Source organism: Pipistrellus hanaki (genome assembly GCF_964339955.1).
Source record: "Pipistrellus hanaki genome assembly, chromosome: 3".
In the NCBI taxonomy this organism is placed as follows: domain Eukaryota; kingdom Metazoa; phylum Chordata; class Mammalia; order Chiroptera; family Vespertilionidae; genus Pipistrellus; species Pipistrellus hanaki.
Genome location: NC_140505.1, coordinates 86,915,141 through 86,938,810, shown reverse-complemented (window position 1 = coordinate 86,938,810; position 23,670 = coordinate 86,915,141). Strand labels below are relative to the sequence as shown.

Below are 23,670 nucleotides of genomic sequence, written 5' to 3'. Positions count from 1 at the left end.
TGGCTACTATAGAAGTAATGACTATGTTGTTATCAGTTTTTCTTGTAATTACTAGATATGCCTTAATTTTTCTCCTACTTTTTTGAAATTAAAACTCCTTAAAATTAAGATAAGTTTTATCATTCAACAATTATGTATGGATCTTCCACTGTGCATACAGTTTGATACTAGCCATTTGGGGATAGAGAAGAGTTAAATTTTACTTATCATTCAAGAATTCTGAATCTATTTGGGAGACAAAAACATTTACACATTTAAATAAGTTTTTTTTTTTTTTATAGAACTCATCTACATTATACCAAGCATAGAAAAGTCAAGTGATATAAGATTACTGAGAAGGAAAGAGCATTTTTAATTAGGAAGATCACAGGCTACATTTAATCTTAAGGAAAAAGTGTAACTCTGAAGGCAGAGAAAGAAAGTTAAGAATTGTGTTTGGAAAAATAATTAATCTAACATAGAAAATACAAGAATGGATGTCAAAAAGTTAATATTGGAATATTGCTGTGATCAGATAGTGCAGTGCTTTTATAGTAGGCAGTTAAACATGAGCAGAGCAAGGACTATGGGACAGGTATAGAAAGTCACCAGGGAGGAAAGCCCTGAGTACTTAGCAATGGGCAAAACTGGGAAAAGAAGGACCTCATTCTCAGGGAAAGCATTCATCCCAAAGTACATCAGTGGTCATGCGGTTTAGACCTCCTACCTTTTTGTCCCTAAATATAATGCCTAGGCCTCAGTTCTGTTTCAGCTTCAGGCTCAGAAAAACAGCAAAACCAGACAAGCCATGGCTGCCTCAGGAAGAGCTGCACTGACTAATGACCCCCTCCCTGAGGTGGACCAATCAATGGAAAGGACAACCCTGAAAGGACACACCTGGGAAGCTGATCAATATTCTATTGAGAACTTCCCTTGAGAACTCCCCTAAGATTCCAGCATGCAAGAGAGAAATAAAAGCCTCAAGACTGAGGACCTAGTCCATGCTCTCCCTCTGGGGAGCAGCCCCTGCCATTCCCTTTTCCCTCTTCTCCCACTTCTTCCCCCACAGGCATGCATCTCCTAAATCCTAAAGGAGCCCCCATGCTTTCAACCAGATGAGCAATGGGCAGCAGCAGCTCACCCCAGGCTAAGCCATGAACCAGGTCTTCAAGAGGGCCTTTTCTCTGATTTCCCAGTGAGCCAAAGCAGCCCAGCCTAGGATTTCCTGTTGCTTCTTCTATGCTAAGCCCTTCTTGTTTCTCTGTCCTGAGTGTGCTTTTGCTGTAACCAATAAATTCTTGCTTGTTATGTTCACTTTGTTTCTTGATTGAATTTTTCCCTTCAAGAAGACAATAACCGAGGTCTCATTTTGCCAGTAACACTTTGAATACCAGAAGGGTCTCTTTTCCTTCCTTCTACCCCTTTTATTCCCCTCCCTTTCTAGCCCTGCCCTCCCTTCCCTTTTCTATCTTCCTCCCTCTCATGAAACTTGTGAGTCAATCTAAGGTCTTTGAACAGGATATTAACATGATAAAAGTGGTCTCAGAAAGTCAATTGAGCAGCATTCTTTATGATAGACTAGAGAAGGGAAAGGTAGAAACAGGGAGCCACAATCCAGTAATAGCGATAAAGACTTGAACTAGGGTGATGGTGGTGGGTGTGACAAGAATACAAGTGAAAGATAGTAGAAAAGAAGGAAAATTTTCAACACCTGATGATTAAGAAGGTATGGGGTGGTAGAGAAGGAGCAAAAGGTGAGAGAGGGGTCAATAATACCTAACATGTCAACATTACCTGAAATTACAACAATGGCTCAAGTCAATGACAGAAACAAAGGGAGAAATGAGAGATAGCATCCCTCAAGAAAAAATTTTGACTTCTGCTTGTACTTGAGAGGAAGGAGGTATAAAAGCATCGAGAGAACAGGGACCTCAATTTGGAAGACATCCACCAGGGAGTAGAAAATGAGAGTGATGAATTAACAGAGAGCAGAAATGGAGGCATAGATTTGTGACACACCTACACAGAGATGATAATTCAAGTTACATAACCATAAGACAACATTAAACTAAAGAATATACTCATATTTAGCCTGGCCTGTGTGGCTCAGTGGTCCTGGTTCCATTCCTGGTTTAGGCACTCGCTGGATTTGCAGGCTTCATCCCCAGTACAGGGCATGCATGAGGCAGCCAATCAATGATTCTCTCTCCTCATTGGTGTTTCTATTTCTGTCTCCCTCTCCTTTCCTCTCTATGATATCAATAAAAACATATTTTAAAAGAATATACTCATATTTAGGGGATTAAAGAAGAAAAAAAGGAGCCAATGGTGAAAAATCAGTGATTGAAGTAAGAGGCAAAATATGGTAATGAATGGAGGTAATGAGTAGAACATAATTCAATACATGGATGCTGAAGTCACAAAGAATGGCTTTAAGTCCCATCTCCAACTAGAAGACCTTAAATAAATTTTCTAAGATTCACTTTTCTTATCTCAAAAAGTGAGATAGTAATATCTATCCCTCAGAGCACTTATCACCACCTGACATGATACATATTTTCTACTTACTTATATGCTTCTTAGTTAACTTAATGCCTCCCCACTGGAATAAAAGCTCCATTAGCTAGCCTCAATTGTTTTCAGCTCATTGGAAGGTGAGGTATTGAATGTTTCTTTGCTCTCAGCTCAGAGTTCCAAAGGCCAGAGGGTAAAAAAAAAACACTCAATCACTTGCTGCACAAATCAAGTTTTTAGCTTTTTTAGCACAGGGTCTTACATCATAAATAGATAATATTTTTGTTAAGAGAATATTTCAAAAAGGTCAACAATGTCAAGAGGCCATGATGATTTGTTAATTAAGAGGTTAAAATAATCTTTAAGCTCTGTTTCAAGCCTTATTACAAACACTAGAGGACCGATGCATGAAATTTGTGCAAGGGGCTCAGCTCTCACAGCTGAGACTTAGTCCGAAAGGACATCCGGAAGGTTGTTTGGCTGTCCAGTCTGATTAGCACATTATATAGTTTTTATTATTATAGATACTATTAACATAATAAACTGATTATGTCCTTCCTTAGGTCCTGCTTTCCTATCATTTTCCCTCTCTTTATCTTTTCCTTCCTTCCTTCATTTAAACAGATATTTATTGAGCACTATTATAAGGCAGGTACTGTTTTAGATTCTAGGTATGCATCAATGAAGAGACAAAATCTTTGCCTTAACCAAGAGCTTACATTGAAATAAGGGGAGAGAGACATTAATAATCATGATAAATAAGTAAAAAGCATGTCAGATAGTGATCAGTTGTAGGGGAAAATGTAGGCAAAGAAGGGGACAGAGAGAGTTGGTGGGATATACTTCTATTTAAAAATATTTTTTTTTTTTTTTTTAAGAGAGAAAGGGAGAGAGAGAGAGAAGTAGGAGAGTGAAGCATTGATCTGCTGATTTCTGCACACCTGCTACAGAAGATCAAACCTGCAAGCCAAGCATATGCCCTGACTAGGAATCAAACTAGCAATCCTTCAATACAGGTGACAACGTCCAACCAACTGAACCACACCAGCCAGGACATGTACTGAAGAGTGGTAAGGAAAACATGCAGATACTGGGAGCCAAGAACTCCACACGGAGGACTCAGCAATTGCATGGACCCTAATGGGGGAGGGTGACAATATGCTCAGTGAATACAAAGTAATAGTGACAGAAGTAGATAATTCAGGAGGATATGGGGAAATAGGGTGGAAAGGTATTGTTATAGAGCTAAAGAATCATTTTAATCCTTGAGGATATGGGTTTGATTTTGTTGTTGTTGTTTTTTATTTTTTGAGAGAGAAGAGAAGGGAAAGGGAGAGAGAGGAAAACACTGATTGGCTGCTTCCTACATGCCACTACTAGGGATCTAGCCCCAAACCCGGGCCTGTTCCCTGATCAGGTATCCAACCCACCACCCCTTGGTACACCAGATGACACTTCAACCAGTTGAGCCACACTGTTAGGGAAGTTGTATTTGTTTGTTTGTTTGTTTGTTTGTTTGTTTGTTTTAGAGAGGGGAAGGGAATGGGGGAGAGAAAGAGAGAAACACCAATTGATTGCCTCCTCTATGCACCCTGACCAGGGATCAAACCTGAGACCCTTTGGCGCATGGGATAACACTTTAACCAACTGGGCCACACTGGCCAGAGCACTGATAACTCATTTTAAAGATGTAAACTTTTACTCTGAGATGGGAAGCCATTTGGGAATTCTGAATTTAAGGGTGTCATGATCTACCTTTTATTTTTAACAAATCTGTCTGCTTGTTATATGGAGAAAAGAGTATAATGGTACAGCAAGCATGGGATAAAGAAGGAAGCCAGGACATCTCTCAGATAACTAATAATACCAATAAGAGATGATGGTGACTTGACCAAGACTGAAGCTAAAGTTGGTGAAAGGTGGTCAGATTCTGGTGGATTTGCAGATGAACTGGTTGTGAACTATGAAAGCAAAAGAGGAATCAACGTCAGCAGCCAAGCTTGGCCTAAGCAACTGAAAAGAAGTTGCCATTTACTGAAACACAGTGACTGCAGGAGGATCAGCCTGGGTTGGTTGAAGAACAGATGCTCAGTTTGGATATGCTGTGTTTGCTATGCATCCTACATATGTGAGACGATGTGGAGAAGATAGCTGAAAAAATGAGTTTGAAGTTGAAAGAAAAGGAATTGCCTGGAGAAATAAATTTGGGATTCATTAATGTACCTAAAGTATAGAATGAATAATCATTCTTTCACTCACCACTGAGTATCTTCTCTGTGCTACTGAAACAATCAGCAAAACTAAAAAGTCTTCCATTGGGAAGTACAGGGACAATGATACTCATGTAATTATTCATTCAACTAATATTTACCTAAGCATTATGCTAGATAAGCTAAAAAGTTTAAAGACAGAAAATACTGAACTTGAATCCTAACTCTACAGCTACTGTATGGACTTGGGTAAAAAAATAATAATAATAATCAAATAAAATTTTTTTAAAAATCTAAGCTTTTACTGTACCGTATTTTCCGGCATATAAGACAACTTTTGAAATGAAAAAAAGTCAACCGAAAATTGGGGGGAAAAGACCAAAATTGAACAAAAATTACCTGCAGATCTTGACGGCAAAGTAAGTCTTTTCTTTGAAGTGGGGGGTAGTCTTATACAGCGAATATAGGCCTAAACCTATGTTTTAACTGTAAAATTAGGGTGTCGTCTTATACGCCGGAAAATTAATACGGGTATATTAAATTATTTAATGCATTCCATAATTCTATGATGTAGATATTATTATCTCTAGTTTACAGGTGAGAAAACAAACTTAAAATAAGTTTAGTGTTATGATTAAGAAAGTGAGCCATAGAATTATGCAGAAGGGCTGGCTGAAACATATTAACTCTGCAAACTCCAGGCTTTGTAAACTTGGAACAGATACTTGACTTCTCTTTGTTTCAGTATCTTAACAATGAAATGATGGTACTGTAGTAGTATTTACTTCATGGTGTTGAAGGAATGAAGGTGCAATAAGCACCTGGCACAGTACCTAGAATATAATAACAATTAAATACTAATTTTATCAGTTCATTCTTTTGTCACTTTTGAAAATGTAAAAATAAAAATAAATGTTCTTGAAGCCCAAGCAATAACAATTATCTGCAACTTTTTTCTTCAAGGTTCAAAGACCTGATATTTGAGTGTTTAGTTTACTTTCATGCAGAGGGTTAAATAAGAGGAAGAGTGATACATTAGGTCAGGGCATAATTTAAGACTAGGATTTATAAGAGGCAGCATTAAATGTCCTGTAATGATCATTAAGACTCTCTAACTAGTTCCCGGGTCAGTGCTTAGGCAGTGAAGTTGATGATCTACACTACGTTAGGTATTTCAGTGCATCTAATAAAGTGGTACGTGTCCTTAAGGTATTTCTTGTCTGTGTTCTAGAGTATGATGAATATTAAATATTGATATCAAACAGGTAAAAGTCATGATTCTTAATGAAGTCTGCTACAGCTTCTAGACAACAGGAGACTGAATAGGACATAGATTCCAAAAATACCTACCTGAAGAGAGTATCTTATTTACTGAATGTAAGGCTTCAGTAGAGTTATAGTCTTCTTGATTTGGCCACTATGCCTATCTTCATTCTAGTATGCCCTCAGTTAAGCTACCAGATTTTAACCTGCACAACAAAAGTGCCACACACTGAAATAGTTAGAACAGGAAAGGAAAATGAGTCGATGGGATTTAAAGTGTTACAGGCCACTGAATCACTGACTACTTGGTGAGGGCATGTAGAGAAATGTCATTGTCAGCATTGCTGGTGCAGTGAAGCCATATCAACAGCTTTAAAACATAAAGGCTGTAAACAAGAATATAAAATCATAAGATGTAAACATACAAACAAAACAACTCATTTCCTTGGGAAACTAATTCAGAAATAGGAATCTTCCATGAATAATTTTCAAATATTTTGCTCATACATTTTATTCCCACTATTACAGTTTTTAAAAGAGGCTATTATCACATGAGGTTTTCTATCCCATTATTAATTCAAGTGCCAAAAACATTTTGAAATAGTAACAAAAACAAAAGATGGCAAAGAACTGGCATTCTCCTAACGCATAATGTATACTTTTTATTTGAAATATGCTTTGCATCATTTCAACTACCTAATTTATTTTTAATGCCCATCAAACAAACATGAAAATAGAGTAACTGTATCAACAAAGTGCTACGGAAAAAATAAGTGTCATGGATTATTATTTGGAGAATTCTTAGGAATCAGACAAGACGATACAAATAAATCACTTAGAGAATTAGCTGTGTTCCAGGCTTCATTAGATCTAATTATTCCCCCAAATATGCTCAGCAGAATGTACTTGGGTCAGCTGGGACTGACATACAATAGAGTAGGCAACTTATAAACTGCTCAGTGCACAGAAAGAGTTCATAAAACAACTGTGTGTGCATTTAGATTCATGTGATAACACCTCTTATTGCATAAGCCACCAAATGAAACAGATGGAACAGCTCGGCTACAGAATGTTTCTTTTGTAAAAGCACTGGCCTTCCTTATTCTCCATTCAAGGCACAAACTGAAAGAAAGCCAAATTTGAGGCAGACTGTCTTTGAATTTTATTACCTAGATGTCACAGCAATAGTAAATAAAGTATTAATGGCATATCCATATTTAGGAAAAGAAGTTGGCAAATAAAAAAGAAGTCCTAAACTTTAAGAAATTTAAGGCTTTAAAATAAATAACACAAAAAGTTATGAGATATGTTTTCTTTTTCACAATTTATGGTGAAATAAAATAAATGTACTTTTGTACTTTATCAATTACTTAATATTGGTCACCTTTTACTACTTACTCTTCTGAATATGTTTTTCCAGCAGTGTATTCATTACTTAATGGAGTCTTCTTTACATTCACTCTGGGTTACAGTATATTCAGTTCTAGGCACTGCTTTTGAAGAAACTAATAGAGTAGAATGGGTTCTGATTTGTGAGACAATTTTAGCTTCATAAAAAGTTTTTACATTGATTTCAACTTTATTAAATGCATCACTTTTAAAAAGCATTTACCTCCACTCATGCTAAATTATTTAGAAATTAATAAATTAAGTCAAAAGTAGAACTAATCATGAGTTGGTATGAAAATTATTCCAATAATACACACTTATTAACATTCATTCGTTTTATTAGTTTTTCTGTACATTGTTCAAAGGGGAACTTGAACAATGGTTCCATTTGTAGGTAAAAAGAGTTATCAAAGCAAAACTCACAAATGTCAAATTACAAAAAGTATATTCTTCATACCAAATGGAGATTATTAGTTATATAATTTGATAAAGTCATTAAAAAACTAGTATTTAAAGTGGATAGCAAGAAACTATACAAAGGCTGTGGAATATTTAGTGAATTTAATCTATCCAGATACCTCATTAAGTAGCTCAGTCTCTTTAAATACCTAGGCTGAGACAAAACAGTAATATGTTATAGTTAAATTCAGTTTTGCTATGGGTGTTCTATATGTAGCCTATGAAAATGTTTAAGAATTAAACTATCATGCTTATTAATCCATATTCAAAATAATAATACCTAACTAGCTATTATAAATCAAATAATATAAAAAATAGCTAAAAATAGCAATATAAAATGAGTTGGGTAAAAGTCAGGTACTTAGGACCCCAGTAACATGTTTTTAAACAAATAAGATACTTGTTGTTTGTGTACACATACCCTAGCATTTACCAACAGGTTTATAAAGCTACCCCCCAAAGTTAATATGACCATGTTTCACTTTATAGAGGCCTCTTCTACTCTATATTCACCAATCCACTCTGGGAGTAATGAATTCTAGGCACCACACTTAAAGAAAATGATATATGAGAATGGGTCCTGAATGCTAAAGGTGACTTAGAATATGCTATAGGTGTCATGGCTGGAAGCTCAAAGCATATGCAATTTGATATCTTATATACTGAATTTATAGAATTTTTTTTTCTTTTCTGTTAAAAGGATAGAACAAGACAAGAAAAGGAGGCACTAAAAGGGGAAACTTTCAAGGAAAAAGATTTTGGTTCAATATCAGGATGAGCTTTCTAATAATTAGAACTGTATGCAAGTGCAAGTACCTTGTTTCCCCGAAAATAAGTTAGTGCCTTATATTAATTTTTTCTCCAAAAGTTGCTCTAGGTCTTATTTTCAGGGGATGTCTTATCTTTCCATGCTCTGGGTCTTATTTTCGAAGACTGTCTTATTTTTGGGGAAACACGGTAGCTATCTGAGTAGATAGCGAATTTCTCATCAATGGAGGTAAAAGAGGTTGGATGACCATTCCCTACTAGTGCTGTAGAGAAGATTCAGAGAGTTAATGAGCAGGGTTGCATTATATTTTCCTCCTTCCCTGATATAAAATGTCTGAATTCTGAGGCAGAATTAGTTTCTTCCTCCCAGCATTAATTGCATGATACTTTTATTTAAGTATTCACTTAAATTCTATATAATTATATGCAATGTAATATTTAAAAATTATTAAGTAGTAGTACTGATTGGTAATTATAAGTAGAATTCTATCATTAAAATTCATGAAATAGAAAAATCAGATGTATCATTGAAAAAAATCCTTGTATAGTATCCATACCAAAGAAAAAAATTAGCAAGGAATAAAAACAGTTGACATTCACAGCATTCTTGAAATGATCCTATTTAAATTCATGAAAAAGGGAGTTTTCATGTGTCTTCAACTGAAAGGTCACAAAGTAGAGCTATATGTATAAAAAAAATAGTATAAAAGAAAATGTAGTATAAAATAGCATAAAAGAAAAGTACAAAGATAATTTACTCAAGTGATAGCTGAAGTAATTGTTTCTCTTCATCATTTTATAAAGGTACATCCCAATCATCTTAAATTTTGCAATGAAGTGGTTCTTTAGGTGAATTAGTCCAATTTGATATTCACTAATGGTATGTATATTTCCTAGTTTCTCCTCATGTGATAGATCAATACATTATCATAAAATAAAACTCATAGCATAAAAAGGATCTCAATATTTACTTAATTAAAAGCCTCCTCTAAAGAACTTAATCTTTATAATTCATCAAACAATCATATTCTTAAGTAAATATAAGTCTATAGTGTTGTTGTTTTTTTTTCAGAAATGATACTATATCACAGTCGCTAAAGATTATTTCTGGGTGCAGACAGGACATACATGCATGCATACATACATACCTCTGTAATATGTGTTCTAGATATTGTAGTATTAAGAGAAACCGAAGTCAAACAGACCTGTTTCTGGAATTACTAGTATGTCCCTTGTTAAGACAATTAACCTTTTTAAACCCCAGTCTCTTTATTTGTACCTGGGAATGAGTATTTGTTGTGATGATTAAAAGAGATTAAATACTCATTGAGTTATGCTCATTCTTTATTTCCCATTTCTCTCAACTCAAAAAATTACTTTAAGTATCAAATGAGTTAGTGCATATAAAAGTATTCTATAAATGAAGATGAATGTTGCAATTGTAAACTATTACCTCATTTAATATGCAGTTTATACCCCCTCTGCATTACATTATGGTTAATGATGTTCATTCATTAATGGTGTTAATTTTTATTTTGAATAAATGCATGCATGTTTATGAATCATAACTCAAAAACAAATTTATATAGAAAAATTTAACAACTTAAAACAAAAGCTCCTTTGAAAATAGAAAAAAAAATATCATTAGCAACAGTTATTCTCTGAATTATTTTGGAATAATCCAGAGTCTTAAAGGAGTAATATTTAGAACCATTTCTTTGGAACAGAAGGGGCCAATCACACAGCAAGTGCATAGAGGTTCTAAGATTCAGGTGAAGAAAAGGAAAGGATACATTTTCCCTCAAATGTTTTTATCAGCCTATTTTCTGGCCTAAACAATCTAGACAATTTTCTCAATAATCCATACTACCTAAGTTATATTCAGAGTCCAAATGCACATTTTAGCATATTTGTGAAGTATATCTTACCTAGAGTTTCTCATTTAAAAATATTATAGCATTCAAGGGTAAAGCATTGTTGGCTATACAAAAATTCAAAAATTAGAAAAAATGGCCGAAGCCGGTTTGGCTCAGTGGTAGAGCGTCGGTCTGCGGACTGAAAGGTCCCGGGTTCAATTCCGGTCAGGGGCAGGTACATTGGTTGCGGGCATATCCCCGGTAGGGGGTGTGCAGGAGGCAGCTGGTTGATGTTTCTCTCTCATCAGCGTTTCTAGCTCTCTATCTCTCTCCCTTCCTCTCTGTAAAAAATCAATAAAATAAAATAAAAAATTTAGAAAAAGTGAGTCAGTATTATTTGATATAATTCTGATTTAACAACAATTACATTGGAATAATCCTGAGTCTTAATATATATATATATATATATATATATAGAACCATTCGTTTGGAACAGGTGGGGCCTAAATTAAAAAATTAGAAAAAGTGAGTCAGTGTAATTTGATATAGTTCTGATTTTAGTTTTGAAAGATACAGAAATTGAAACTATCATAGCTTATCACTTCATTCTACATGAGTTTAAAAGGTTAAGTTACTATCTGGAAAAAAAGGTAATCTGGTTTCTTGCACAGCAGCCTGTGAGCTCTGCAATCTGCATAGAGAGGGGTATTTGTCATCATTAGCTGAGCTGTGACAGCTGGCACCCAGGGTGTCCCAGAATCAAGAAGTGGCAGAGACACTCTTGGTTTAGGATGCCATTAAGTATAGTATGTTTCCTGAGGATCAAGTATATTTTATGAAAATATTTGGGATGTAAGTAACAGCAGTGAACATATTTGGATTTTCCGTAACATGGATAATACAGTGATAGCACATATAATTAGCAGATTGCTTCTAGACAACAAGATGCCAGATTACATGAATAAACATCTACCGCCTGCCACTTAGAGAGGGAGAATTGTTTTCAGCACCCAAGTAGCTCAAGCAGAGTGATTTTCTTCAAGATTGGATTAAGTATATTCGAGAAAACAGATTGACGATGGAGAGACTAGTTCTCAGATATATTTTAAATTTGGTTGTAAACAATGCATCAGGAATAAGCATATCCAATGAAGTATCTGTCCTTTTGATAGCATGAATATGAAATGTAAATCATTCGCACAGATGCAATACTCCAACTATTTGAGGTATATATAATTAATAATAAGTATTTTAAAATACTCAAGGCCAAAAATTTAAAATCAGAACCTTTTAACAATGTGAGTACTACTAACTGTGGGTCTGAAATAGCTGTGGTTAACATATCCAGAAAATAATGTTTAAAACTTTAAAATTTTATAAATATTTTTACCTTATTTAATGCAAAACTAAAGCAAAGAAAATTTAAATTAAGAACTGGATCGATCAGGTCTTTAAAAAATAAGAACCTACAATTCCTATGCTTGGAAACATAATCAATAACACTAGGTCTTATATTATTATGTAAACTAGTTTTCCCCAAATAAAACTAATTTTTGTGTTAATGTAAAATCTATGCAAATACATGCAGTCATTTATCAGGAAAGCTGACAAGCATTCCATATTGGAGGGGGAAATGAAGCTGCTTCAAGAATAGAGGCAATTAATTATTTCTATATTTTTTCTTCTTCTGTCTTGAGGCACAAAAGTTATCCATCCAGTTAAAACAGCAAATGAAATAAAGAGATTTTTTAAAAATTTAAACACATATGGCTTTTGCCTGCAATACTGATCACCACAAGGTCTACAGATGCCCGTGGCTAAATTGTACACTGGCAGATGCACACAGGGGAAAACTGTGCTAATGCAGCGTGGAGAGCAAAACAAATGAAGAACTGAATTTGCTAGAAAATAAGCAAAAACAATAAAGCCCCCAAACCTCACTTTTTCATCCTAGTGAGTTGTGCAATTTGCTTATAAAATACAGATTTAGGTTGCAAAAAAGTTAACCTTGGTCTGTTGCAAAAAAGTAGAAGAAATTTTAAAATAAGTGTAGGTGTTTTTATATACACATGAATATTGTGTATGTGATGATGGAGCAATATAATTTTGATTCTATGGACAGAAGAGCTAGCAATTTTTAAACTTCTCAACTTCACAATTAAAAGTTCATGACATTCAAAACGGTCATAATATACATGACTGGATAAATATGGTAGAAATTTCCAGTTATTATTTTAAAATCCATTTAGCTGCAATCTCTTAAGGTATTATTGAGAACTGTATGGTTATTATGAAACCATCTTGCAGATGTGATATTACATCCTGGTGGTGAAAAGAACCCTATATTTAGTAGCTGTTTCCTTTTAACAAGTTAACATAAAAAATGTTTAGAGGCCAATTCAATCTTTTACTGTCTAAAACAGTGCGGCTGTGTGTGTGTGTGTGTGTGTGTGTGTGTGTGTGTGTGTGTGTGTACATACAATTTGCATGCATAGGCTATTTTGCAAACCATAAAAAGAGTATACTTCCTTAAAATACTTTAAGATTATTAAGAAAGCAATAACTTCTTTCTTAGTAGGCCTGTAAGCATGCATTGCATTAAATTTTCTATTGTAATTGCCAAATAAAGATATAATTCAGAGAGCATTTAAGTAATTATATGTCTTGAGGGAAGAAATAGAGACCTATGGTACTATTCAAAGTTGTAAAAAGGCAAAATACTTTAAAAAGCATCATTATCAATAAAAATGTTTATGCTCCTAAAATTTAAGAATTCTTTGGAGTATTTATAAACATCTAAATTTAAATGACATATATTTATACAAAATTAGGATTAGTAACATATGTTCCAAGAATGTATGTAGTATATTAGTTAATATTTTCTCTAATAAACTTCTTGGCCTTGTTTCCCAACTCTCAAAGAAAGGATTCATTTACTGAAAATGTAAAGTAAAATGTAATTTAAATGTTGAGATAAGATTTATTTCTCTAATGACATAAAGCTAGTATCATTACAAATGTCTCAATGTTGCTCATTTATATGAAAACCCATTTCTAAATACATATCTTGACATGTAAACTATATTCACAAGTCTAATACATACATTCATGCTAGCATAACAAATATTGGCAATTCCTTTGAAAAAAAGAATCTTTTACCAAGCATTAATGTTGCATATATTAAAATTAAACAAATTTTATGTAAAACAAAAATTGTAAACCTGTTGTTTGTATATCTGGAATATTATTTTATATTCTGCCTCTACTTTAGTGCTGCTCTCTCATTAAAATGGTCTTAAATTAGATTAAATAATAAATTCTAGGGGAATAAAGGTTTTTACAGTCTAAAGATCTTTTGATAAAATATTAAGACACCTAGACATTTATAAATGAATCATAAAATTTATAAATTAAAAATAAAATAGGGCATGAGGAAACTTTTCCTATGGTAATAGAAATGTTCTATATATGTGCCAGACTAATGCTATCTGGTTGTATATATTTGTCAGAATTCATAAAATGGCACATTCATTGGGGAAAAAATTGTAAGATTAAATACTGCTGTATGCAAATGATACATCCATGAAATGTAGTTAAAATAATAAAAGATTTGCCATAAAAATAAAATTACTTTATACTTTTCATTTCAATGGGGGTTCATAACTTTTTATTAGAAATATTGTCTTACAGACTCTATGCTCTTTATGCTTTGATTAGATCTAGATGTTTAGATAAAATCAATAAACATATGTAGATTTAAAAGTATTATCTACTTAAATTTGAAATGATATTTTTGACAAATCATTATATGGAAAATTGTGTTTTTAAGAAATAGTACACATTATTATAATAAAATATTATAATAGTGAAAATAAACATAAGTGAAAATGAAATATTACTTAGGCGATCTATTCTCAGATAATGTTGCAATCTCTACATTTACATGTAAATCTATAAAGAAAGTTTCTATTTATAAATGAATTTCCTTTTTTCTGTAAATCACTTATAGTATTATATTGCATATAATATACATGAAAAAAGGTAATAGTTTTTATTTAAAGTAATCCTTTTATTATCACCACAGTTACTGATCATTAAAAAAGTAAATCCTAGTTTAGAGGAATTGCTTTGTTGAATTAAAAAATAAGCTACAAAACTATAAATTAGAAATAGCTGTTTTAGATATACAATCACTGGAAGTTGATTATCTACATACCATACGTTAGCCTCAAGGTCATGCTGAATATTTTCAGTGGCTTACTCACATATAGTACAGTTCAGTGATGAGAGCTATGTAGTCCTGGATGACCCACTACAAATGTACAGATTAGCAAACCCTAATTACATCTGCTTCCATTGTTTTCTCTATGTGCAATAAAACTCCTCAGTACTAAAGTGCCAAGGAGACAGGCTTACAGGTAAATCTACTAGTATGTTATAGATATGGAATGCATAATTTTCATATAGGAAAGAGTCACAGGAGTCCAATTATCCTGTTACAATATGTTTAGAATATCCAAATAAAAATTAATTACTGAAATCTAACAATATGAATTTAATTTTAGAGTTTGTAAAGATAACAGGGACCTTTAAAAGCTTGTCACAGTTTAGGTTCTTACAAGGGTATTTCTTGGATCACAGGATCTCACACATCTAGAGGAAATAATGAACAACATAAACAGACCTAGAGAAAGAGAACCAGTGATCAGACTCTCAAACCACAGAGGGAAAGTAAGGGGGGATGGGGGTAAGGGGAAGTGATCAACGAAAGGACTTGTGTACATACATATGGACCTACCCAGTGGCCATTGACAACAGTGGGGTGGGGGAGGGATTTGGGATGGGAATGGGGGGATGAGGACAATTATGTGAGACCATAATCAATAAAAATAAATAAATAAATAAATAATGTTAGAAACATAAAAAAAAAAAAAGCTTTACGAGGAACTATAATATTGGAAACAACACATGCTCCATAATAATCAATGAATGACTAGCCCCAATATCCTCATATGTTTGGAAAGGGTTAGATCACATTTATTTTGAGCAATAAGAAAATATTTTCATTGATAACTCTCATCCCCAAGTTTTTCAGTTTACAGATGCAACTTAAAATATCCTGTACCTCTGTGTTGGGATATATAATCCAATAAACTCAACTTCATATTCTTTTTATCTCCCCAGTGTAATTAGTACATATTAATGCAAATAAAGTTAATAAACTGAGACAATTATCTAAATAACCCAGATTTTAAATTTAGTTTCCTATCCAAAGAAAAGATTTGGACAGTTATCCAGCATCGGCTCAAATCTGCAAATGTAAGGGTGGTGATAAAAAGTAAGTACACTTACAACTTTCAGTTTTAATCTCAAAGTTATTTTCTTTTCAACATTTATAAGCACCAAGAACATGTTTACTAAGCAACACTGTAAGGAAAAATAAAAGTACTCCCTACTACAAACCTATTTGGTTGTGTACTATAAGGATGAGGAAAACTGAGGGAATAGCCTTGATCATTCAAGTGAAGAATTAAGCAAATACTTTTTTAAAAATTAACCATAATTATCGGGATGCTCTGGTTGAAGAAATAAAATAGGGTCTAAGTTGTACAGTGACCTCATTTTTTTGCTTGACTTTGTCATAAACAGGATACTAAAATGTAAAATAACTATTTCAAGAAATCACTGAAATTTTTGAAGCTCTCAAGTTACTTTGTTTCAAATGTTATTATACCAGGAGTCACACTAGGAAGAAAGGTATGGATGCCATCAAATTAGATTACCAGAAAAACTCCCTCTATTTTATTTTATTTAATGTGACACATAAAGAAAACCCTGTACAAATATCTGTCTTTAATTGCTCTAGTGTAAAAAAAAAAAAAGGAAAAAAAGGAAATATATTGTGTCTGGCAGAATAAAACAGATAAAGTAGCCTGGTACATTAAAAAAAAAAAGAAGAAGAAGAAGAAGAAGAAAGAAAGAAAGAAGAGGGGTTAGAAAGAAATCAAATGCTTACAATAAGCCTTCAAAGCCACTCAAGCAATAGGGATAAATAATTCAATAAACTCAACTTCATATTCTTTTTATCTCCCCAGTGTAATAAGCACATATTAAAAAACAAAGCTTTAAATTCATGAATATTTGGGATCAGAATAGCAACCAGCAGATAATGAAAAAACACAAAACAATATAGTTGTGAACATTTAACATGTGTGTGCACATCCACTAACAGGTAAATTTTTCCAGATGAAAGGTCACAAGTGCTTAAATTTATGAACATGTAATTCAAATTTAAATTAGATTTAAAAAAAAATACAAACCTTGCAGTTCTACATTTCTCAACATAATAGACTTTTTTTTTTAAACCTAATAAGGTGACTATTTTTACGTTACTTTTTTATCCCATAATATAATATAACAAAATGGGGATAAGTTACCTAGGAAATAGCACTTATGGAAAAATATTTTGCCATTGTTATTTTGAATGCTTTGATTGTAAAAATCACAGTATTTGTTTTATATTCATTAATAAGTACCAAAATTTATGATGATGGTAAGCTTGTGACTTCTTTGGACTTTTTTTTTTCCTAAGTGGTATCTTTTAAATCAAGGCTGCCTAGTAAACTAGGTAAATGAAATGGGGGGGAAAATCGAATTGGTTAGTCCTTAAAATTCCAAATACCATTCAAATGTAAGCATCTCAAATTTTCATTAAATTATGATGTTTTTTTATTCCTCCCTTCCCCCTTCAATTAGGTCAGTTTTCTTCAATTATCATTCTATTATTAGCTCATGTCAAACATGCCTGCATAGCATACCAATGAAAACAATTAACACATATCCTAAAGCATGGGACACACACAAGCTTTTATTCTAGTACTAAGATTATATTCATAGTAAAAACATAAGACTGGTGTCATTCGAGTTGTTTTATAAAGTTTTCATATAAGTAAATAAGTTGATATTAAGCTATCTCCATGTATTAAGTAATCATTTGAAGTAAGTGGTTCAATGGGGCAAATGATATTTAAAAAAAAAATTTACTATACAATAGTTAAATTACCCCCATAAAACAAATCTAACTCCAAAACCTTGATTTAAAAAGGCTAAATTATAGCAAAAATTTTATATATCTTTTAAGTTCCTTTCCATAAGTCATTTCAATAAAAAGAAATAGTAAGGAATGGAAAGCACACTCCTCAGAACAGTTTGATTTTCCCTTCAATAGTTGAGAGGTTTATGAGATCTTTGGAAAGGTTCAGATACAGAAAGCAATTCATTTCACGTGTTCAAATGAAAATCACTGTGATGTAGCAACAAGCAGTACTTGCACGGGAGTAAAATACAGTAGTTTACCCCTGGAGATAATGGCGGGTGGGTGAGTCCTGTGTTATGTAAATCACTGTCAGTGCCCTGGGCGAAGCAGGGTGCTATAGGGAGCAGATCAGTAAACACTCCCGGTGTCCTTGAAACGGAAGGACTTCCCTTTCGTGGAACACTGGAGGGCTAAGGCGTTTCTTAGTCCTTTTCTCACCATCCATTTTTCTTTTTCAAAGTGCAAATCGTTAGGAAAAGGCCCCGGTTACACCAATTAGTTTGCACAAAGTGCTTCAGTGTTTAGCTGCTTTAACCCAATTAAGCCGCACAGTGCGCCCTGAAGATGCGCCACCTGCGCGCCCGGCCGCAGCGGGGCCCGCCGGCCGCCCTCCCGCGCGGGCGTCAGAGCCGCCCGGACAGTCCGGCCACGGTCCCCGGAATGGCCTCGGGCCTCCCGTCCCAGGCTGCGCCAGGTTCTGGATAACTGGGGAAATATGCAGGTGGCCCGAGAAACGGAGAGGTGAGTCCCGTCCAAGCATCTCTAGCCTGAGCCCCAGGGGGAGCGCGCAGGGCGCGGGGCCAGGGGCCGCGGCCAGCGGTCAGCAGGCGCGGGTTTGGCTTCAACCACATGCGGGCCCGGGGCTGGGAGGTGTGTGGGCAGAGACCGAGGCTTTCCGCGGACGTGAAGAGACCCGGCACGCCGAGTAAGGTTTTTAAATAACGGCTTACAGAAATAAAGCCTGTGGGGTTGAGAACAGAGGGGAAAGGACGGCCCGGGAATGCGGAGTAGGGGCAGAAAGGGGACCGGCGCTGAGAGAAGCACGGAGGTGGCTTTTCCCCAGAGGCTAATACACATCTTCGCCTTTGTGGCCATGGGTTCTTCCGCTCAGATTTGCTTCCTCTTCCAACTGCCAAAAGGTAGCAGTGCATTCACCCGCGAAGCCAGCGAAGTGGGGAGGGGCATTCGGTGATCCCAACCTCAGTTCCTAAGGGAATGGAAGGTTCTCGAGGAATAGCGCAGATGAATGCTGTAAATTCCAAATCTAATGTATTATTTTAAGTTAAATCAGAATGTATCTCTCTTGGATAACGAGACAGTAAATAATAGGTGGTTTTGTGATGCACTGCTGTCGCTACCCCCGCCCCCAAATCAAAAGATTGAGTAAAAATTGGGGCCCTGAACAAGATCATGTTAAAAGTTGTTCTGAAAGAAAGCGCCTACAAAATTGTTCCCAGGAATTAGAGGATTTTGCTGGAAATATTCTTAATTTGAAAGAGAGGGCGTCTAAATTAAAGGTTAGCGATTAAAAATCTGCTTAGGTTTTAAAACCACTGCATAAGCCTAAGTAGCATTTCTTTCATTTACTAGTTCATTAAGGAGATAATTGTACCACAAAAAAAAAAAAAAATCTATGTAAATCTATTTCCTCCTCTGTTTCAAGGTTCAAAATTTAGAAATGTTGATTTCTTTCTAATTTTCCCAAAATGTTATTTAATTAAAAATCCTGGATGACTGTAAATTTTCTTTTAAACTTTTAATCATTTTTCCTTAATCAAATCACTTAAAGTCATATAAAATTAGAAGTCTACTGTCAGGTCAGCACTAAGGACACTTAAGAGAGGAGATATATCCTTAATTATACATCTGTAAAAAACGAGCAAGAAAACACAAACCTGCAAATTTTCAGAAAAAATATCTGCCAGTAGGTCTCATTTCAATTATCTTTCTTGAATTTCCCATACAGCTCATTATGAACATATGTTAATAATCTCTCCATCACAGAGGTAATTGATTTTTCAAATATTTCTATCAATGCATACAAAACTTAGTGTCTCACTTGTAATGTTGGGCAAACCTACCACAGTACAAAGAGGAAGGGAAGGTGTACTAAACATTTTTTAAACACCCTAACTTAAAGTGGGGTAGACAATATCTAACACACTTAGCAATAACTTTTGGATCCCTCTCAATAACTGTAATTGAGGTACAAATACAATCCGGATCTCTGCCCCCAACATGATCTGCCCCAACACATTGCATAATATTTTTTAAAGTCATTCTAACATATAGGAACATCCAGAAAGCCAACCTGCATAATCAGGAAAGAGCAAACTTTCAACTTGTATTTTAAAAGACCTCCAGGATTGTCAGTCATTAATGATCTTCTTCCTCTAAATGTATGTTAGTGACTCTTGTCTTAGAAAACCCCAACTAGTTCACTAATTGGTGGAGGACCATGCATTCACCTGTATATGCATTTCAGCGGTAAAAAGCACCAAGAGCACCACTTTGCCAAGTCTTCTTCAAAATGTCAGTATGCTTCAGGTAATACCAAAGCTAAGAGATTCCTCTTGGTTTCCAAAAGTGTCTAGGTGGCCTGGGTGGGTTTCTGCCTGCAGCAGCCTCCTACCTTTAGTTCCTGAGCCTATATCCATGAGGGGGATTAATTAGCCTGGCTGGAGTCGAAGGAGGCTGTCGTGACGAGCCCAGTGGCGATTGGCCGCCAGCCTGCCTGGCCCTGCCTTTATAATTTCCACACCAGTGCGTCTGGGCTCTGAGACAAACCGACAGCAGCTTCTTCTGACATATACACACGCACACTCACCCCTGACACACTCAGCACACTTTTCCTCCACCTGATTAACAGTCTTGCACACACAATGACTCTGGAAAAGGGTAAATAAAGAGGGAAAGGGCTTATTTTGATTTCCGAAGAGCTTTGCTGGGTATCAGCGCAACTTTGTTTTCATAACTGAGAAGGAGATCTCTCCATGCGTTTCTCTCCCGCCAGGATTCTTTAAAAGAGGAAGAGCGGCCGAGAAAGGGGGCGGGGGACAGTGTTTCACTTTAAGAGTCGCTGGGCGCCCAGACACCAGGAGGGATCGCGGCAGCTAGAGCCCCCACGGCGGCCTGTCCGGACCGGTCGGAGACGCTCGGAAAGCGCCGCAGTTTCTGCACGAAGTTGGCTCCAGCTGTAGCAGCCGCGTTGGATCCCACAGCCTACTGCGAGACTCCGGTGTACAATCCGGATCTCTGCCCCAACATGATCGCCGCCCAGGCCAAGCTGGTGTACCACCTGAACAAATACTACAACGAAAAATGCCAAGCCAGGAAAGCTGCCATTGCTAAAACTATCCGGGAAGTCTGCAAAGTCGTGTCCGACGTGCTCAAAGAAGTGGAAGTGCAGGAGCCCCGCTTCATCAGCTCCCTCAACGAAATGGACAACCGCTACGAAGGCCTGGAGGTCATCTCCCCCACCGAATTTGAGGTGGTGCTTTACCTTAACCAAATGGGGGTTTTTAACTTCGTGGATGACGGCTCGCTGCCCGGCTGCGCGGTGCTGAAGCTGAGCGACGGGCGCAAAAGGAGCATGTCCCTCTGGGTGGAGTTCATTACCGCCTCCGGCTACCTCTCGGCGCGCAAAATCAGGTCCCGGTTTCAGACGCTGGTAGCTCAAGCCGTGGACAAATGTAGCTACAGGGATGTGGTGAAGATGGTGGCAGACACCAGCGAAGTGAAACTGCGAATCCGAGATCGGTACGTGGTCCAGATCACCCCTGCCTTTAAATGCACCGGGATCTGGCCGAGGAGCGCTGCCCACTGGCCGCTTCCCCACATCCCCTGGCCGGGACCCAACCGTGTGGCGGAGGTCAAAGCGGAAGGGTTCAATCTCTTGTCCAAGGAGTGCCACTCCCTGGCCGGCAAGCAGAGCTCGGCGGAGAGCGACGCCTGGGTGCTGCAGTTCGCAGAGGCGGAGAACAGGCTGCAGATGGGGGGCTGCAGGAAGAAATGCCTGTCCATCCTCAAAACCTTGCGGGACCGCCACCTGGAACTGCCTGGCCAGCCCCTGAACAATTACCACATGAAGACTCTGGTTTCCTATGAGTGTGAAAAGCATCCCCGAGAGTCCGACTGGGACGAGTCTTGCCTGGGCGATCGGCTCAACGGCATTTTGCTGCAACTTATCTCCTGTCTGCAGTGCCGTCGGTGCCCTCACTACTTCCTACCTAACCTAGACCTGTTTCAAGGCAAACCTCACTCTGCGCTAGAGAACGCTGCTAAACAAACGTGGCGACTGGCAAGAGAGATCCTGACCAACCCAAAAAGTTTGGAAAAACTTTAGAGAACAGCCGAAACGTGATTACTCTTCTCAAAATCCTAATTAAGTGTACACTTCCTGTTCGATCCCCAAAATATCATTTGACAGTGCAAACAATCTCTTCCTTAAAAAGGAATAATACAATGCTTATACACCATCTCACCCACCCCTCCAAGGGGAGAAAAACAGTGGGGAAAGCAGATAAAGGAAAACCCCAACCCACAAGTATTAGAGATTTCTTTCAAAGGATTTCATAATTCTCTTGGAAAGTGCACAATGACACCCTGAAAACAACCCAGCTGTAATGCAAGCCCACAGGGAGCATTCTGCCTAACTGTCAAAGGATTTATAGCAATCCTGGGGACTTAGGTGCATCTGTCTGTGAGTAAACATGATTTGGATATGCCATCTGAAGGAAAGTGTAATGTATATTTTTATTTGTAACAAATATTGTGATCTCACATTGTCTTTGAAGTGTGGATGTTTGTGTTTTGTGATTTGGTGAACAGAAGTTAAATTGCCATTTTGGATACTTCCAGACATTTTCCTCTAACAAAGGTAACATTTAAAGGTAGATTTCCTCCCCATACTTTATCTGTCTTTGAAAGTGTCTGAACTTTTAAAAGTTTACATTTTGTTTCAAATATATTGCTTGTTCTATTTCTAACATTCCATAAATATACTTGAAATGTTATTTAAATATAGTCAAAGAAATTTGAATTCAGCGTATATAATAACGCTTGAATATCTGAATTATATATTTGAAAAATGCACTTGAAATACACTGGATAATTACTTTTGAGATTTAGATTTTAATTTCTGTTGCAGGTTTTTATTTAATTAGAAGCTAATAAAGAGATAAAATAAAAATTGTGTGTCACTTTAAATTATTTTTTTTGAAAAGATGTAATACTTCATTTTGAAAATTGAATCTACTTGAATATTTTAAATATTACAATGTTTGTTTGTTTTTTTGTAGAGCTGCAAAAGATAACAGTATACTCTCACTTTCTAACTTACTTATAAGACTATTTCTTCCCATGACAGATACAATTTAAATCTACCCATGAAAGCTTGCTCTTCTAGGTTAATATTTCTGTATCATTTTTGATTATATAAGGGAAAAATGTTATGACAGTGAAGGCTCCTGAAGTTAAAAATCAGACTAACAGAAATGAACTAATCAAAATCATAAAAATTTTGAAATTTGTAAATGAAAACTATGCTAACTAATAAAATGAAGATAATTTCTGACCAGTTAATATCAGACCTTATTTTATGCAGTGTTCAAATAGCTGAGTAAATTAATCAGAAATCCAAAATTCCTTTTTACTTTATAGGGCTAGCTGATAAAAAAAAAAAAAGCATAAAAACAAACTTTAAATTATTTAAAATCAAATACATTATATTTACACTTATTTGTAAAATTCAATTATTTTGGATCTAGAAGTGAAAGAAGTCCTGTAACAATCTTTCAGAGAGTGTTTCAATAGTCAACAAGTGCTGAGAAGAGCGAATCATCTATGGCCTTAAGGTTATTAGTTAATTCAGGTGAGGGTAAATTATAGAATTTCAATTGCTATTCTACAAATAGCATTTTATAATGCTTTATTTCTATATAAAATTTAAATAAAAAGTATAAAGTTCTGGATCTATGGGAGCATTTGTCTTTGACTATTTTAGAATAATTGTCTCTGAAAACTACTTTAAAGGAAGACGTCTGTAAAATGATTCTTACATATCTAGCATAACACTTCTGTCCTTGAATTCTTAACCTCAGGGGGGAAAAAAGTTGACAAATTGTATACATCATAC

At 35.7% G+C, this 23,670-nt stretch overlaps 2 protein-coding genes across 6 annotated transcripts in view; one reads left to right on the top strand and one right to left on the bottom strand.

Moving 5' to 3' along the window:
* Positions 1-23,670, bottom strand: part of NBEA (neurobeachin) — a 796,980-nt gene that overhangs the window by 224,499 nt on the left and 548,811 nt on the right. The window lies entirely within an intron of this gene.
* On the top strand, positions 16,981-22,714 carry MAB21L1 (mab-21 like 1). Of its 2 annotated transcripts, none has more exons than XM_084877788.1 (2): positions 16,981-18,785; positions 19,972-22,714. In XM_084877788.1, the coding sequence occupies exon 2, from the start codon at positions 20,800-20,802 to the stop codon at positions 21,877-21,879; it is 1,080 nt and encodes a 359-aa protein (XP_084733914.1). In that variant the 5' UTR covers positions 16,981-18,785; positions 19,972-20,799; the 3' UTR covers positions 21,880-22,714. The 2 variants fall into 2 exon arrangements, with proteins under 2 accessions (XP_084733914.1, XP_084733913.1); XM_084877787.1 differs by having other exon boundaries at positions 19,811-22,714.